Below are 17,236 nucleotides of genomic sequence, written 5' to 3'. Positions count from 1 at the left end.
TTAAACTATGACTTGATATATAAAAATTCACTCTTACTGGACCTTCTCCGAAGCATATTTATTGCATAAAGGAATACATAAGAATTTGTAATGATTATCACTTAAATTAAATGAGGCCATTATTTGGCCTTTGAAATCTTTTTGTTATATGGAATGGAGTTAGTTAATTGTCTAAATCATTCTGGCTTGTAATAATGCTGGCCACGTTAGCTCCGGCCTACAACTGCTTGCAGAAGAAAGCTAGTATTACTTTTTGAAAATAAACCAGACTTTATAGATTTTGAACAATTCTAAGGATGAGACTATCCACCCCATATAGGTAAAATATTTTATTTCCGGTTACTGTATTTGACTAACCCAGGGATCTAGAAAGTTATTTCTAGTAAATAATGGCTACTGATGCCACTTTTAACCTAAGAATCTGCAATAAGATTTCCTAGTGAGCCTACTGGTGAGAAGGACCTGGGCTCTAGGCCCAACCGTAACTCGGTTTACTACCTCTGTTAAGTTTTTTTTTTTTTTCCCACTGTAAATTGTGGGTTTGGACAGGGTGATTTTGAGAGCCAGTTCTCATAAGTTTATGGTTTTCTTTCTAGGCCTCAATATCGAGTATGAATGTGAATGATTGCTACTAGAATGAAGTGCAACCGTTGTTAGAAATTCAATCATCTAGTCATCATGTTAAAAAAAAAAAAAGATCCTGTAAGGATATATGAATATGGATGCATCATGTTTTATATTTTAACAACCCAAAATTAAGAAGCTAAGACTCTATCCAAAACTTCAAGAATTCCATCATCCTAACAGATCACCTGCTTTCATTTTCTCTAGTTCCTTTCAAGTCCTGGTTCCTGTACTAACATGAATTTTAGATAATTGGAGCCACAGATATATACAATGTTGCTTTTCAATAAGAGCCCACCTAAGACTTAGCTTTGTAAACCCATGTGGAGGAAAGAAGTCAGAATCTGACGGAGGACACATGAAGACTCCCATATATTTTGTTTCTCAAATGCCAGGAGAAGCTAATGGATGTAATAAGTAATCCCTAAACACTCTCTGTGATTCAGGGATTGTTCATGTATCTAGCAAGGCTGTTAGTTTAATTCCTTTGACCTCCTGTTATCTCTCCCCCATTCTTGTTAACAACAGCAACAACAGCAACAAAAAACTAGGGTCCACTGTTTACCTTGTCTAAATTATTGGCAATGATTTTAAATCACTGTATAGTGATATGCCATCAAGTGAGTACAAATTTGGGTGGACTATGAAATCTTCAGAATGAGAAAGGAGAAGCAGGACAGCACAGATATACTTGTTTTATAGCATGGAAAATAATATGTTTAAATTAGACTAAAAGATAGCAAAGAAACTAAGGATTTTAGACAGTTAAATAAAAGACAATACGTGCAGCAGCAGAATGGCCCACGTGTAATGGGTGCTTCATCTGAGGTCTTCACCACGTAGTGAAAGTTCAGTTTCATAGTTCTTTAATTTTCCTTTGATAACAAAGGTATGGTATACATGTGATCTCTAAGATTTGATGGATTCACCGGGCATGGTGGCTTACGCCTGTAATCCCAGCACTTTGGGAGGCAGTAGCGGGCAGATCACCTAAGGTCAGGAGTTTGAGACCAGCCTGTCCAACATGGTGAAACCCCCGTCTCTGCTAAAAATACGGAATTATCTGGGTGTGGTGGCGCATGCCTGTAATCCCAGCTACTTGGGAAACTGAGGGACAAATTGCTTGAACCCGGGAGGCGGAGGTTGCAGTAAGCCGAGATCACGCCGTTGCACTCCAGCCTGGGCAACAAAGAGCAAAAAAAAAAAAAAAAAAAAAAAAAAATTGATGGATTCATTCCTGGAAACCAGTGGGCTCATCATAAATTCGATTATAAATTCGATTAAATTTCTCTAACTGGAGTAGAAAGTGCCGTACGGGTTTTTAGTATTTAGAAAGTACCAAATGAGGAACAGGAACTTTTTTTTTTTTTTTGGTAATATATGATCCTGGAGAAAATGCAAATGGATGTATTTGCCAATGTTTCCTAAGGCAGCTGTTGAAAATCTACTCTTTTAAGTCTGTGGGCTTGCCTTCACATTTGTAAAGGCACTTTCACTCTTGCCCTAACTCTATGAAATATCATTAGCCTGTGTGACTTGAAGCCGGGATCTGGTTTTCTCTGCCCGGCCCCTCTCTGGCTTACCATGTGACCAAGGGTAAATGAATTAGCCGCTCTAAGCTTCAGTTACCCTTCTGGGAAGCAAGGATATTAATACCTCACAGAGGTGTTTCGGCATGCTTCATATTGGGCACATGCTTTGAGGTCATTGGATGAAAGGTGTTTGCATGATGGCAAAGCAGGCTTATTATAGGGTCTTGAGCAGGTGTTCCTTTTTAATGAGCTTTGCTCTCTCATAACATACAGTGCCCTTTGGTGCCCCATTGCCTTACAAACTGTAATTACCATTAACCCAACATTTGTATTATTGGCCCTTTCGGCTTTTGAAAAAAAAAAAAATTAAACAGTTTTGTACTGTGTGGTAAGTTGAGGTACAAATAAGAGAACTCTAGCATCTTACAGGGTGGTGAAAATAGCTTCAAAAGAAACGTTAGTTGAAAAGGACTATAGAGATCAGTGAGTTCTTCAAAGCTCCTCCAAAAGGTGAAAAAGAATAAAGCACATGTCTGTGTGTGTGTGCGCATGTGCGTTTTAAGGGAGAAAGTTTTCAGTAATATTTGCTTGTGACACATACTGATGATAGCCAGTAACTGAAACCCAGCCATTGTAGTGTTTTATACACAGCTGGTTTTTATTAATGATGGAATATTTATGCTTGCTGTACAATTCGTGGCTCATTTCCATGTGTATGTCAGAACTTAAATACCCCCAAAAGAAACATTAAGATAACATGAAATACAAATGTGGCCAAGCTAGAAAGGGTGGATTTGGTGGAGAGTCTCCCTTATTCTTATTGGTGTCACATCAGATCACAATAACTGTGCTGCCCCTCTACCAACCTTAGGCATTGATACAGATCTTTTTTTCCCCTTATATATACCCCATAGCAAACTTCACATTTCAGTCTTTTTGATGTGGACAAATGATCTGCTCTCCCCTTTATAATGCAGATAAAACTGATGTATGTGTTTTTTAAGAGCATATTTTCCCTGCACATGCTTCTCATTATCCGAGAGGCCTGGACTCAATCAGTAAAGGAGCAGAGAAACCACATAATTGAAAGGAGAATGACGGTGGTGCATACTTGGAATATTTGTGGGAAGGGGATTGCTGACATCAGAAAATGTAGTGGCCTGAGTGTTAACAGCATTGAAGAGAAATCAGCTTTCTGTGTTTCTGTGTTTTGAAAATTATTTTAAGGGAATAAAATATGGGCCAGGTTTGACATCCTTTTATGAAGTTGCCCTGGAAACTTTGATGAAGATTGTTAAAGAATAGCTCAATTAAAACCTTACCCATTAGAAGCTAATTAGTACATCCCTTACTCATTTTGGTTGTTTTCAAGGGGCATGTATTTGCATTGAATTAGTGACATTTGTTCCATGTGATAGCAAACTAAGATAAAAATCACAGATGGGGAAAATTATTTAGATTGCCTGTTTTGAAGAAACCTAATTTCCTCTTTATTACATTTAGATTTTCAGTTCAGATTTTTGTTTTACTATGTTTATATACAATGATCACATTTTAGTGTGGTAGCCAGTTTTGCTTTCTGGATCATGGACTGTAAACCAAAGCTTATTTGAATTTCCCGTATGAATTAGAGAAATAGAACAAATGACAATAAACCATTTTATTAAGGTAAGATTTCATTTTTTTTTCTTGTACAATTAGTTTCTCTTTGGTCTATGTGTGTGTGCCTGAGAGAGAGAGTGGGGGAGGCAGATTTTTTTTTTTAAAGCAAACAATTTTGAAGCTAAGAAAATTTTGATGACCCCTTACTCCCAGGAACATTCTATCTGTCTCAGGCTGCCAGTTGGGCTTTTGTTAGGGAAATATGATGAATTTTCTGACCTGGTGCTTTCTGTGACCAGGCTAAGCGATTCTCCCCTGGAAGCCTGAAGGAGAGAGGTTATGGTGAGAACAGGAGTGCAAGATTTCTAGCAGGTTCTTTTTACTGTACTCCACCTTTTTTTTTTTTTTTTTTTTTTTTTTTTTTTTTTTTTTTTTTTTAGGGGATATTTGCTTCTGAGATTTTAGGGTCGTTTGCAGTAGAGTCCGTGCTGTGTAGCTAAATACAAAATATGGGCCTGTTGTGGCCCTCCTTTCCCCCCATCACTTTAGGTGACGGTCATTCTGTACCTAGGTTCTCTGACGCTGTGCCTACGGCGTAGGTGTATGCCTGCAGTAGTTTGTGCAAGTGAGAAAGTTAGCTGGGTTATATGATTTGTGGTTTAATCTCACTCTAGTCCTTCTTGGGAAGGCAGGGTTTAGATTCAGTTCTGCAATGGCACCACAGGCAAGGCAGGTTCCCTGTGCTTGCAAGGCAACAGCAGGAGGAGGAGGGGCTGCCTTCTGCCTTCAGAGAGTGACTCAGACCCTTCGGTATGAAGATATGAAATGCTGGCTCCTGTCCATGCACCTGCTGGATGCCACACCTGCAGTCAGCACCTGAGCCCCACTCAGACACAAAAACCAGACTGAAGGCAGATGGGGCTCCCTTGAAAAGGGGCACAGCAAAACAGGGAGCTCTCAATTATGTTAGTAGAGCCCCACTGGGAATTGGGTTTAGTCATCCCAGTGTTGACCTGGGGGAACAGATTACTTTCTTTTAGATGCAGCTCACTCACTTGCTCAAGATACTGTTGGAGTGCTTCAGGAGTTTGCTTTCCTAATGAATTTCTCTTGTGAACTGTCCTCTTAAAAACTGGAGGTTCTGTGGAGGGTTATGTCTTAGAACCAAGGAAGTCACAAGACCTGGGTTCCAATGTTGGCCCTACCAATGGGCAATGGTGAAATTCTGTTGCAGTTAGTTATGATTAGCTATCTGTTCTGGACTTGAGCTTCCCTCTCCAGTTCTAAAATGGAATTAATCACATCTGCCTTTATTTCCCCACAGAGCTGCTGAGAAGGACAAATAAAATAGCAGAAGTGAAAGAGCTTTTGTTTCCTTAGAAGGAAGGCTGAGAAACTAAAGGTAACAATAACATTATTATTATTACTGTTATTCCATGTCTTTCTTTGTTTTCTTCTCCTGCTGTGGCCTCTAGCAAAGTTTTGGGAAAGTTATTTACTCAGAATGCAACTATTAAGCACATTTTATGTACCAGTTAATGTTTTAGGTATTGGGATGGATACAATGAAAAATCACACACCCAGCCCATGCCCTCTAAGATCTTACAGTCTAGCAACTTCCATTTCCATTTCTGGCTCAACCCGTAATGGTGATTGCTACCGGGGCACTCAGAAGCTTAAAAGGTGAGAGTTAACTTTTTTTTGTCTCCGCACTACAGCTGGGGATTTCTGTCCCTGGAGCTGAGTATTCCAAGGTCTAGATTGGAGATTTATGGGAGGAAAGGCCATGGGGACAAATAAAGGAATTTCTTTCCCTCCCACATTTGCAAAGTACCTAACCCTTAAATGACCATTTTTTTTCCAGAAGTCCATGTTTAGTTTCATCCTGGGTTCTGTTCTGTTCCTAGTCAATATGGTCTAGTCCTCTCTTATGACCTTAGCTGTCATCCATATGCTAATGACTCCCAAAGATGTATCTCAACCTATCTTTGATGTCAAGTTGGTTATCACATTCCATGTCTTCTACTCAGCTCATAGGTTTTTGGTGTTTTCCTCTTCTTGGGAGCTTTTTCAGGTAGCCCAGGGTTTTTACAGAGCACTATGTGTTGCCGGAGCTATCGGCTCATACCTCTGTTCTCCTGTTGAGTTGGGCCTCCTCTGCCTGACTGCGAGCTCCTCAAGGACTGGGCTCTGTTTTATTTATTTATTTATTTATTTATTTATTTATTTATTGCCACCCTAGGGCTTACCTAGCACAATGTCTGGCTACAGTAAGTGCTCAATAAAAGTTTATGGAAAATTTGCTGTGATAAGTGTCATCATAGAGAATTAATTTTCCATATTGAGCAAAATTGAGGTCAGGAATAGATGGGGAGGGATTAGGGAAAAATCTTCAAAGAGAAGGTAGAAAGCAGAATTGCCTTATTTTGAGAGTTCTGGCTAAGAAGTCATGGAAAGAATGCCTGTTGTGTCCACTCTTGCTAAACCAGGGGCATCTCTGACCTATTGCCTCCCCTGCTTTAGGACTGGATGACTTTTATGGTCAGGTCTGCAAAATAAACCTCTGTCTATAATACATTGACCATTTAAGACAGGTGTCACTTAGTCATATAATACTAAACAGGGCTGACCTTAAATGTGCCACCTTAACTGAGGCTGAAAATAGAGCTACACTCACAGGCTCATTGATCATGCCTGCTTAGTTCTATAAAGCAAAATGTCCCTTAAGATATATTGAAGATTAGGATTTAAAAACTGACAAATTCAATTCTCAGAATGTAAGCAGGTTGGGTCACAAGAACTGAATGTCTTCAAGCTGACTGTCAGATCTTTCCAAGGGCAAAAATGAAAGATGATATAAGCTATTACAGGCCATGAACCTGTTCTCACCCACCTGATGCTTTTACTAATTAGCTTCTTGGCTGGGTGGCAATTTGGGGCAAGTGCATGCAAGCTGGATTCACAGGGGAGCCCACATTCCACTCTGCCATTTCGCAAGCCACTGGGATACTACACTGCTTCTCTTGGCTTCTTTCCCTCTCAGGAGCCCTGCTCTGCCCTGGTGGAAAAATGAGAGCAGGATAATTTTTCGTTAAATGAGGGAGGGATTTCATGGGACTCTGGTGTTTTGCTAATTTTATTTTTTAGTGGGTTGTCTAAAAACATTTATGCTTCTTGACCCATCAGTTTCACTTCTAGGATTCTATCATGAAGAAACAACCTATAGTATTGAAAAAGGTTCAATCACAAAGTGTTTTTGTAACATTATTTAGACTAGCATAAAATTGGAAGCAATTTACATGTCTTAATAATTGAAGAATGGGTAAGTGAATGCTGATACACTTGTTTAATGCACCATTATGCAGCCATTACAATGTTATGAAGTTATGCCACAACATGGAAAAAGTATTTATGATGAGGTGAAATGCAGGATCCAGAATTACATCTTATTAATAATTCATTGCTTTGTAAAAACACAAATACACATAGGAACACTAAAGGAAATATAATGTTAACAATGCTTAAGTTGAGGTGCTGGGATTGTAAGTGATTTTTTTCTTTATTAAAAATATGTGCATGCTGTGCTTATATTACTTGTAAAATAAAATATAAGTAGACATGAAAAATGGGTGGTCTGGCATTGGAGGTTAGAGATTGGTGAAGCAGGCAGCTTCTAGGTATATTCTTAAACTTTTCTCATTTTAGGCTCCATCTAATTACAGGGACCCTTTATACTTTTCCTGAGATAATAAAGAAGGGGATGTGAAGACATAGTCTACTCCTCTTTGGGAATGGATGTGTGTGCTGGGGGATAGAGGGAGATGGCAACAGGATTCTCCTTGCTACACAGTATGTCACTGCTCACATCCACTTCAGGGTTGATCACCTTTGTTGCCTATAAACATGTTCAAGGTAATTGCTTCAGAGCAAGGCAAAGTCAAACTGGGACCAAAAACGACCAAGACCTTGAGTTACCATCCCAGAAACGGATCTCTCACACTGATCCTCAGTAAGATTTGGAAATGCCAAGGCCTTGCTGTGGTTCTTAAAATAATTTTTCAACCTAATCTAATAGGGTGTTGCAAAAATAATTGCGGTGTTTGCAATAGAGTGTATTAAGTCGTCCTTGCATTGCTATAAATACCTGAGACAGGGTAATTTATAAAGAAAAGAGTTTTAACTGGTTCACAGTTCTGCAGGCTTTATGGGAAGCATGGTGCGAACATCTACTTGGCTTTGGGGCGGGGGCCTCAGGAAGCTTGCAATCATGGCAGAAGGCGATGGGGGAGCAGGCACATTACATGGCAAAAGCAAGAACAAGAGCAAGAGGCAACAGGGGAAGATGCCACACAGTTTTAAACAACCAGATCTCATGAGAACTCCCTCACTGTCAGAACAGCACCAAGAAGATCTGCCCCCATGATCCAATCATTTCCCACCAAACCTCACAATTCAACAGGAGATTTGGGCAGGGACATACCTCCAAACTATATCGTAGAGGTAGAGATAGGAACAAAGAAGAGTCGGGGCTGACTCTTCTCTTAAGCCTTTTCTTGAACTAATGCTAGAATTAAGTAAGAGCAAATGCCAAGCTGGTATGATATTGAACAGACCTGAAACAGGGGGCCTGGAGACATCGATCCCTGGAGGTTCATGTTGCTGTTCAATCCACCTCACATCTTAGCCTAAAAAGTGAATTTGCAAAGCCTTTCTATAGTAGTACTTCTAGCTGAACACTTCCCCCTTACCTCCTTGAATTTTCCTTCCTTCCATTAACATTTTACTTCCAATGGAACTGGAAAATCAGTGGTAGCATTAAAGCAGGTTTATAGTCTTTTAAAACCAGGGTCAATTCTATGTAATAAGTAGTTATTAAGCCTCTTCTTTGTACAGGCAAATAATGCTAGATAATATGTGGTAGTGGAAGGGTTCTTGCCCTAGGCATTATAAATGTTTCATTTTGGTCCTGGCTCTCTCTTAGCCTTTGAGGCCCTGGCATCTTCATGTATACAAGAAGAGGGTGGGACCACTGGGTGGTCTCTCCCAAGAGCCTTTCCAGTTCTGGGTTTCAATGATCTAAGGATCCCTGTGTAGTAGACTGAGTTGCAAATAAAGGTTCTTTTTTTTTAAAACAAAACAAAAAAAAAACAACTTTCTTCATAAAATTGCTGTACACTTCTCAAAAAAAAAAAAAAAAGGCTACTTTGAAATAACAGTGATAGTGATAGCTTACTTTTATTGAGGCCTTATTATGTGCCAGTCTCCATGCTTAGCACTCTATATGGATTAATTCCCGTAATCTTTGTAACAACCCTATGAAGTATGAGCACCATTATCCCTATTTTGCAGATGATGAAATTGAGACTTGGGAGATCAAGAGACATGTACAAGGTCTGTTAGTAAGACATACATTCAGGATTTAAACTTGTGCAGTGTGACTCTAGGCCCAGACTCTGTGCCACGGTGTTTATGATGCCTACCTGTTACCTGTTGAAGGTTTAGCGATAACCTGCAAAAGAACCATTGTTTTTCACATCCCAAATGAAGTGAATTGGTATCTTAGGTTGCAAGAGTGTTGGGGCAGGTATTCTCTAGGGTACTTTGGCTACAGTATGGACCAACCTGAGAGAACGTAAGAATTTACTGGGGCCTCTCGCTTTTTGTGAGAGGTTGTGTGTGTGTGTGTGTGTGTGTGTGTGTGTGTGTGTGTTTGCACAAATACATACACATAGGTACAGGGAAAACTTTGAACTGGCCCAGATAAGGGAGTCAAATTGGATGAAACAAGTTGACCAAGATTTAGCAGAGAAACAGCTTTCTTAGACTTAGATTCTTTATCCTGGTTGGGTAGAATGAGAGGTAGGGGCAGAATTTGGGAGGGTATAGAAGAGGAGATAGAAAGAAGATCTTATAGGCATATTGCAAAATTTATTTGAAGGGTGGGAATTTGGTCTGTCCTGACCACCTTGTAATGTGGATTTTCTGGGACTTGTCTTGGGAAACGTCTCGGCCTTCATTAATATGTTTTGGCTCAACCTCACAGGTGTATTGAGAGAGGCCAATGACTGCAAATGGAGTAAGAATTTAGCTTGGCCTTGCTTCCCTGTTGTTGTTATAGAACAGTTGATTATATAGATTCAAATTGCATTTTTAAAGACAGAACCACAATTATTCTTTTTTTTTCTATCAAATATTCTCAGAGACAGTCTGTGTGCCCAGGAGAAACAAAGTTATTTTACTGATTGAAGATGATGTCAGACCCCTGGCAGTGGCATGATTAAAGCTATAGGGAGATTAAAGGTTACAGAGTTCATACTATTTTAGTTCTTGTGCATGAAACAAGGAGTCTTTTCCTTTCCTTTCTCAAATACGTGGAGTAGTGTTTTCCTCATTATGTGACTCTTGACATGTAGATGAACATAAGTTCTTGAAGAAGCAAAATACGTTAAACTGAGAGGACTCCTGCAAAGCTTTTTCCTAGGGCTGATTTTTGTTTTTGTTAGAACAGAGACAAAGATGGCACGAGGTGGGTGAGGTAAGGGAACGTCTGTGTCCAGTTCACATAAAAGTGATTTGGTTTTGAAAAGGATATGGAGGGCCCCCGAGTAATGATGACTCATGGCCTTAATCCCAACAGCTTGAGAGACTCGAGGCAGGGCAAGATCACCTGAGGTCAGTGAGTTCAAGACGCCAGCCTGGCCCATCATGGCGAAAGACCCCTGATCTACGAAAAATATGAAAACAACCCGCAGGCATGGGTGACAGCATACCTGTAATCCGTGGCTACGATGGGAGGGCGAGGCAGGAGAAGTCACTGTGAGACCCGGGAGCAGAGTTACAGAGAGGCCGAGATCCTGCCACTGTACTCCAGCCTGGGTGAACAAGCAGACTCTACTCTCAAAATAGATTTAAATAAATTAAATACCAAGTATAATAAGAGTAAATAAAAGTAAATAGAGAAAAGGATACAGACGACAAAATTGAGAGAAGAAAGACCTTGCACGAGTAAAGTTTTCTCAGTGAAGAGCTGAGTATCAGGAGAAAATCAGTAATATCAGCCTGAAGAATCTAAATCGTACTGGAAAATAATCATATGGTAGTTTCTCTCCAGGGACTCAAGTTTAAAAGCCTTGGGCGGTTTTCTGGTGTTTCAGTTTAAAAAAAAAAAAAAAAAGGGATGAATGTTTTGTTCAGAATTGGACAATAGAAGCCGGTGGCTATGTACCATAGCTCTGTTAAAAGTCCAGCTTTGATTCCAATTAGAAGTTGTTCCTCTGCTTCAAAACTAGGGGAGACACCCTAAAATAATTACCTTGCAGATTTGAGATGATTATGCTTTTGATCATGATTATATGCTGTGCCAAAACAAGATGGAAAGACACATTTCCGTGTTTGTTCACTGTATGTCTGTTCACTTTATTTTTGGCAACATTGCAAGGAAATAATGTTAAATTAATCACTTTGTGGTTTTGTGGATTTTTTACAAACTTGAATGTTTTGAACATGCTCTCAAAATACAGAGATGTTTGTGTACTTCTTTTGCATTGCTTTCCTCCTCTCATGGAGTGGATTAAGCCTTTCCTTTAAGTGATATGAATGAATCATAGGTAGGCCAGGACAGAAGATAGGAATGTGGTTCATGTGCATCTCACTTAAACTCCTGAGTCTTAGAATCATTTTGATTAGGCTGACAAGGCTTTGCGGAGAGTCCAAGCAGAAATTAGACATAAGGACTATCTCAAATCCAGGTCTATTATGCATTTGCATCTAGTCTATATAATGTAAGTCTGTGAGTTTTTTTTTTTTTTGCTGAGACACCGGGGCAATGGAAGTGCCAAGAAACAAGTGGAGGCATCTTCTGCTTGGAGAAGGGTTGCAGTCTATGTTGGGAAGGGCAGTCTACTTTCCTACTCCAAGAATGGATGGACCGTTGATCAGATGATCAGAGTGTAAGCTCCATGAGGGCAGGGATTATATTTTATGTGTCTTTGTAGCCCTTATTGTGTCTAGCATGAGGCTGACAAATGTGTGGAATAGTCAATACGCAATAAATACTTAGTGACATGGTTGAAAAGAAGTCGCCCCCCTCCCGCCCCACCTATCTGAGCTTGAGGCACTCAAATTGGGAGCCTCACTGAGTGTTCTTTTTTTGACCAAAAACCTACCTTATGATGACTGCACTCCCTTCTGGGATGTGGGACAGTGAGCCTCACTAACCTCCCCTGCTACTAATAGCAGTTTAAAGCTTGCACCCTAAAGGTGACAGTGGTTTTGGCTTTTGTCATCATCCACCATTCCAACTTGGAATGGAAGTGGTAGCTTTCTAGGGCTGGGAGGTCAGAACAGAGCAAGCCTTTCTGGTCTCAGACCTGAACATTTCCATCACTGGAGACCGGCCTGGCTTTCCGGACACAGCTACTGGATACTGAGGTTTCTTTTCTGCCCTAGTGGAGATGGACTCTGCTACTCATTTAAAAACCAAGCACCATAGGAGGACAAGTCATTCTCTTGGAAGAACTGGTTTGGTTAACTGCTGGCCGTTGGTGGCAAAATAGAAACGACGTTTTTATTTCTCCCTCCCTTCCCTTCCTGAACATTTCAGAGTGACCAGTGGTTGGACTCTTGGCGGCGCTTACCCTGAACCTGAGTGTTAGGGGAGAGGGAATCTGCCGTTGCGGTTTCTGGAGCTGCTCATAAGCAAGAATTCCCTATCCTGATCAAGGCTTTAAGCCTAAAAGAAAGCAGAAATAGGTATGGAATATTTCTGTGTGTGTGTGTGTGTGTGTGTGTGTGTGTGTGTGTGTGTACGCGCGCTCGCATGCGCGCTCGTGTATGTGTGTATGCATATGTGACTGTGTGCATGCAGGGTGGGGTGGATGTGACATGGGAGGGGGTGGTATACTTTTCAGGGTCCAGGGCAGCTCAGTGTCTGCATTTCCCTGCCTTGCAGGGAGCGTATGTAAGTCATTTTTGCTTTAACACCATACGTGTTTCTGTTTCCATTTTTTGAGCAAGGAAAAGTAATTTGGTAGTCATCTCTCTAGTTTTGGGCACCAAAAAAGATTTATATATTATGCTTGTCAACCTATCAGAATATCCCAATTTGACAGTTCAAGTGCAGGAGTTCTGGAGGCACATTGGGAGGAACGGAAACGGGACTGGTTGCTTACCCCACTGGTGTACACTTCCCAAGAGAATATGATGAAAGGGACTTTGGAGGGTCCCTTCGTGTTGTCAGACTGCCCAGCACAACAGTTGGAAGCCAGGTAGCAGTAACCAACAAGAAATGAAGAAAGAGAGAAGATGAACTTTCTTCATATACTATATATACGTTCTGGGTCACTCTGTCTCTGCATGACCAAAGAAAGGGGGTTCATGTTTCCAGAGAGATTGCAGGCCACTTAATATCATAGAAATAAGAGCCTGGGAGCCAGGGATCCAGAGTTGCCATCTAGAAACCTGATGCGGGTTAAATTGACCTTTATTGTGACTTTTCGTGTGACATTATCTTCATTCTCCACCAATTACTAAAGATCCTTAGAGTGAGAGTTTCATTATTGAACGTTATTATTTAATTCCAATACTTAACATGACAGATTCTGTCCAAAGAATTTTTGAATCTCTAATGAATTAGTGTGTACTGTACAGTGCTGAGAGAGAGAAGTCATCTACCAGTCATTTTTCATTTGAGAAAATAGACGTTAAGGAAAGAGGAATCAGTTGTATACCCTGTAAACCAATAGTATGATTAGAATTTGAATATTAAATTGTGTTACTAAAGTTATCAGTTTCAGTCAACCCATATTACCTGTTTAGAAGAATTGGTGGTGAGGGAGGGGATATGCTAATCATACACCCTTTCCAGAAGGATGATCTTTGTATTTTTCAATTTCTAAATTTTGTCAGAGGCACACGTCAAATAAAAGAGGCTTCCCCTTTAAGCTTCTCCTACCCAATAACAACAACAACAAATCTCGATGACTATTTCGGGAGGGCTGAAAGGCAACTTTGTCAGTAATACGTATTCTAAGTCCTTCTCTTATTAAGCCAAGCAGCATCCAAAATGGACACTACAAAATGATTTTTTAAAAGATGTTTCAGAGCCTTATGAGATCAGAGAAAAGATTTGCATCGAGGCAGGGATCATTACTATCTGGTGCAAGCCAAGCTCTCTTCACCTTTTATTTATTTGAGTCTTTGTTTTGCATTTTGTAGCTCGCTTCATGTGCTGAGCTGCTTTACAAATCCTGTTATGGGGTAATTTTCCCCACTGTCCTGCCCCCACCTCCACAGTAATAAGATTTGGATTTTTACCTTAAATAGAATACAGAGAGATGAAGCCTGTGAATATGGACCTTGAAAAGTTACCCACTTTAATTACCCTACTTGACTGTTCCAGGTTTCTCAAGCATTCTTAGGAGTTAAGTCCAGATTGAATATTTAACTCATGCTAAAAGTGAAAGAGGAAACCTAGAGCTCTTATGCCTCCACTTTCCTCATCATATCAGTGCTAGGGCCTGGAATCCCCCAAAATCTATTAATTTTAGGTTCAATTCTCTACTTTGTTTCTGCAATAGAATCCTCACCCTCCAATATCCATTTTCATTCCCTTTAGAGGACTAATTTATCCATCAACTGGGTGTTAAGCTTCCTGTTTCCCCTTCCCAGGTCAAGGGCAGCCCAGGTGCCCAATTTCTCTCTCTCTTCACAAGGCACCACCAGCAATAGAGATGAGAAATTCTGAAGAACAACCAAGTGGAGGGACCACAGTATTGCAGCGTTTGCTACAAGAGCAGCTTCGCTATGGCAATCCTAGTGAGAATCGCAGCCTACTTGCCATACACCAGCAAGCCACAGGGAATGGCCCTCCTTTCCCCACTGGCAGTGGGAACCTGGGCCCTCAGAGTGATGTGTTGAGTCCCCAAGACCACCACCAACAGCTTGTGGCTCATGCTGCTCGACAAGAACCCCAGGGGCAGGAAATCCAGTCAGAAAACATCATCATGGAGAAGCAACTGTCTCCTAGAATGCAGAATAATGAAGAACTCCCGACTTATGAAGAAGCCAAGGTTCAGTCCCAGTACTTTCGGGGCCAACAGCATGCCAGTGTTGGAGCTGCCTTCTATGTCACTGGAGTCACCAACCAGAAGATGAGGACCGAGGGACGCCCATCAGTTCAGCGGCTCAATCCTGGAAAGATGCACCAAGATGAAGGACTTAGAGACCTTAAGCAAGGGCATGTCCGTTCCTTGAGTGAACGACTAATGCAGATGTCACTGGCCACCAGTGGAGTTAAGGCCCATCCACCTGTTACCAGTGCTCCCCTCTCCCCACCACAACCCAATGACCTGTACAAGAATCCCACAAGTTCCAGTGAATTCTACAAGGCCCAAGGGCCACTTCCTAACCAGCATAGCCTGAAGGGCATGGAACACCGAGGCCCCCCACCAGAGTATCCCTTCAAGGGCATGCCACCCCAATCTGTAGTGTGCAAGCCCCAAGAGCCAGGGCACTTCTATAGTGAGCATCGCCTGAACCAGCCAGGGAGAACAGAGGGGCAACTGATGAGGTATCAGCATCCCCCTGAGTATGGAGCAGCCAGGTAAGAGAGTTCTCTTTCTGTCATTTCCTGACCTCATCCCCAACCAGCTTCTGCTGTGTGTTGGGAATCTTAGGGAAGGAATGGGCAGCTGTTTGGTATAACAAACTCTGCAATGCATGACAGGCCTCTGGCTTAGAGAATTGCCTGCCAACCTGAATTTGTAGCCTCTGTAGCCATAATTAGCACTGTATTAACAATCCCTTAGCTTTGTAGGTTGAGCATGGCCTCAACTGCCTAGTGGATGAACAGGAGCAAAAGTCTTGATTTCAGTAGCTATTTGCTGTTCTGTCTCCTAGGATGTTGAAGAAGGGGTCTATGTTTCTCATAAGCCCTCCTTGAGAAGTAGAAGCAAATTACCTTGCATTTTAATTAGTCTGGAACATCCTATCACTTGCACATATTCCCCTCCATGAAGTTCTCATCATTTATTTTTGCAAACAAATCTGTGTATTTCTTGTCAGTTATCATTTTTTCCATAGAATTACCATTATTCTTTTGGACACTAAACAAATACCCAGATGTTATGGTGGGGGAGCTATATATGTATGTAGGTTCAGAATGTTACTTGCCTTATGCTTGCAGTTTATGAAATCTGGACTGTTGTATCTTTTTTTGGTAGAGAATTTATTAGTTGGCTGTCACATTTTTAAACCTTTGAGTTAAATTCCCATCACATCGTTTAGAAATTTTGGTCAGATGCTAAAATACAGAAGGAAAAATATTACCATTTCTGTCTTATATACTTAGTTGTTCCTATATATACTTCTTAATTATTCAGAGGTCCTTTGTCCCACTGCTATATTCACTAAATCTTATGATTCTATGATTCTGTTCATTGTTCCTGTTGTTAGTATTTGGGCCATGTCTCTGATCAGTAGTATTTCAACATACAGGACAGGAGAAAAGGTTTAAACTGTGGGCACTGATGGTGGCATTTAAGTGTGGTATCCTGCCCCATGACCGTGAGTAATGATGGGTGGCCATCAGGTTTGAAGTGCTTGGTCCTAGGCTAGCCTTCATCTATATGCAGCTTACAGACTAGGTCTGTGATGTCCTTTGATGTCTACCTCTTTGTCTCCTGTACCCTACTTGCTTATTTTGGAAAAAACCTTCTGGCTTGAAGTTCATTGAGTGACTCAGGAGAGAAGGCAGTTCTGGGGTGGAGTAGGGTGAAAGTAAGAGAAGGCACCTAGCATTTCCTGGTATTTCTTTGTTTTGCCCTCCAGGTCCTGTTTTTTTAGCCAGAGGCAGTTCACTTTGGACTCCACCCCTAACTTTGCCAGTTTAGGATTTTTTTTTTCCCTCTTAACCCAGGTTGATTTCCTAACCCTTTTCAACCTCCTCTGTGCAGCTTTCAAAGGACAGGAGCCTATGTTCTGATAAGTGTCTTGGAACAGGAAATGGGGTAACCGACAGGGCCACTCAGGTTTAAAAGAGATCAGGAACCAGATTCCCATCTGACCAATGAAACGGAAGACCCGGGGGAAAGGTTGGTCTGTTCAAGACTGCTTCACTTAGTGGAAACCCATTCAAGCCAGCAAAATATCAATGAAGCTGGGGGTTTCTGTTTTACTTTTCCCATCAGTATGGAAGAGTTTGTTGATGGGCTGACGTCTGTTGCCTTGTGGGAGGGGAGTGTGTTGGCTGGGGTGTGGAGCAGAAGCCACAGCCCCACTCAGCATACAGCCCGCCTTCCTAGGAAGGCTATTTTCAGAACTCATTCACCAGTATTGTTTGTGATCTGAAATGACTCCCACAGTGTTTGAAGCTAGATGGAAAAGCCCTTTGATCTCCCTAAATAAATAATAGGGAGCCCAAAGAGGTTTTTTTTTTTTTTTTTTTTTTTTTTTTTTTTTTTTTTTTTTTTTTTTTTTTT

General features: G+C 41.0%; 1 protein-coding gene across 3 annotated transcripts in view; it reads left to right on the top strand.

Annotated features, from left to right (window-relative positions):
* The first annotated feature begins 5,081 nt into the window (after positions 1 to 5,081).
* The window catches only part of AMOT (angiomotin), a 60,260-nt gene continuing 48,105 nt past the window's right edge, over positions 5,082 to 17,236 (top strand). The window contains exons 1-3 of one of the 3 annotated variants that reach the window (XM_017857378.1): positions 5,082 to 5,160; positions 12,361 to 12,509; positions 14,427 to 15,360. In XM_017857378.1, coding sequence (XP_017712867.1) covers positions 14,489 to 15,360 — 872 coding nt within the window. In that variant the 5' untranslated portion in view covers positions 5,082 to 5,160; positions 12,361 to 12,509; positions 14,427 to 14,488. The remainder of the gene's footprint in view (positions 5,161 to 12,360; positions 12,510 to 14,426; positions 15,361 to 17,236) is intronic. The other 2 variants (XM_017857379.1, XM_017857380.1) reach the window with 2 other exon arrangements.

The sequence above is a fragment of the Rhinopithecus bieti genome, unplaced genomic scaffold (genome assembly GCF_001698545.2).
Source record: "Rhinopithecus bieti isolate Rb0 unplaced genomic scaffold, ASM169854v2 scaffold_46340, whole genome shotgun sequence".
NCBI lineage: Eukaryota > Metazoa > Chordata > Mammalia > Primates > Cercopithecidae > Rhinopithecus > Rhinopithecus bieti.
The sequence above is the reverse complement of the archived record's forward strand: the minus strand, read 5'-3'. Positions and strand labels throughout refer to the sequence as shown.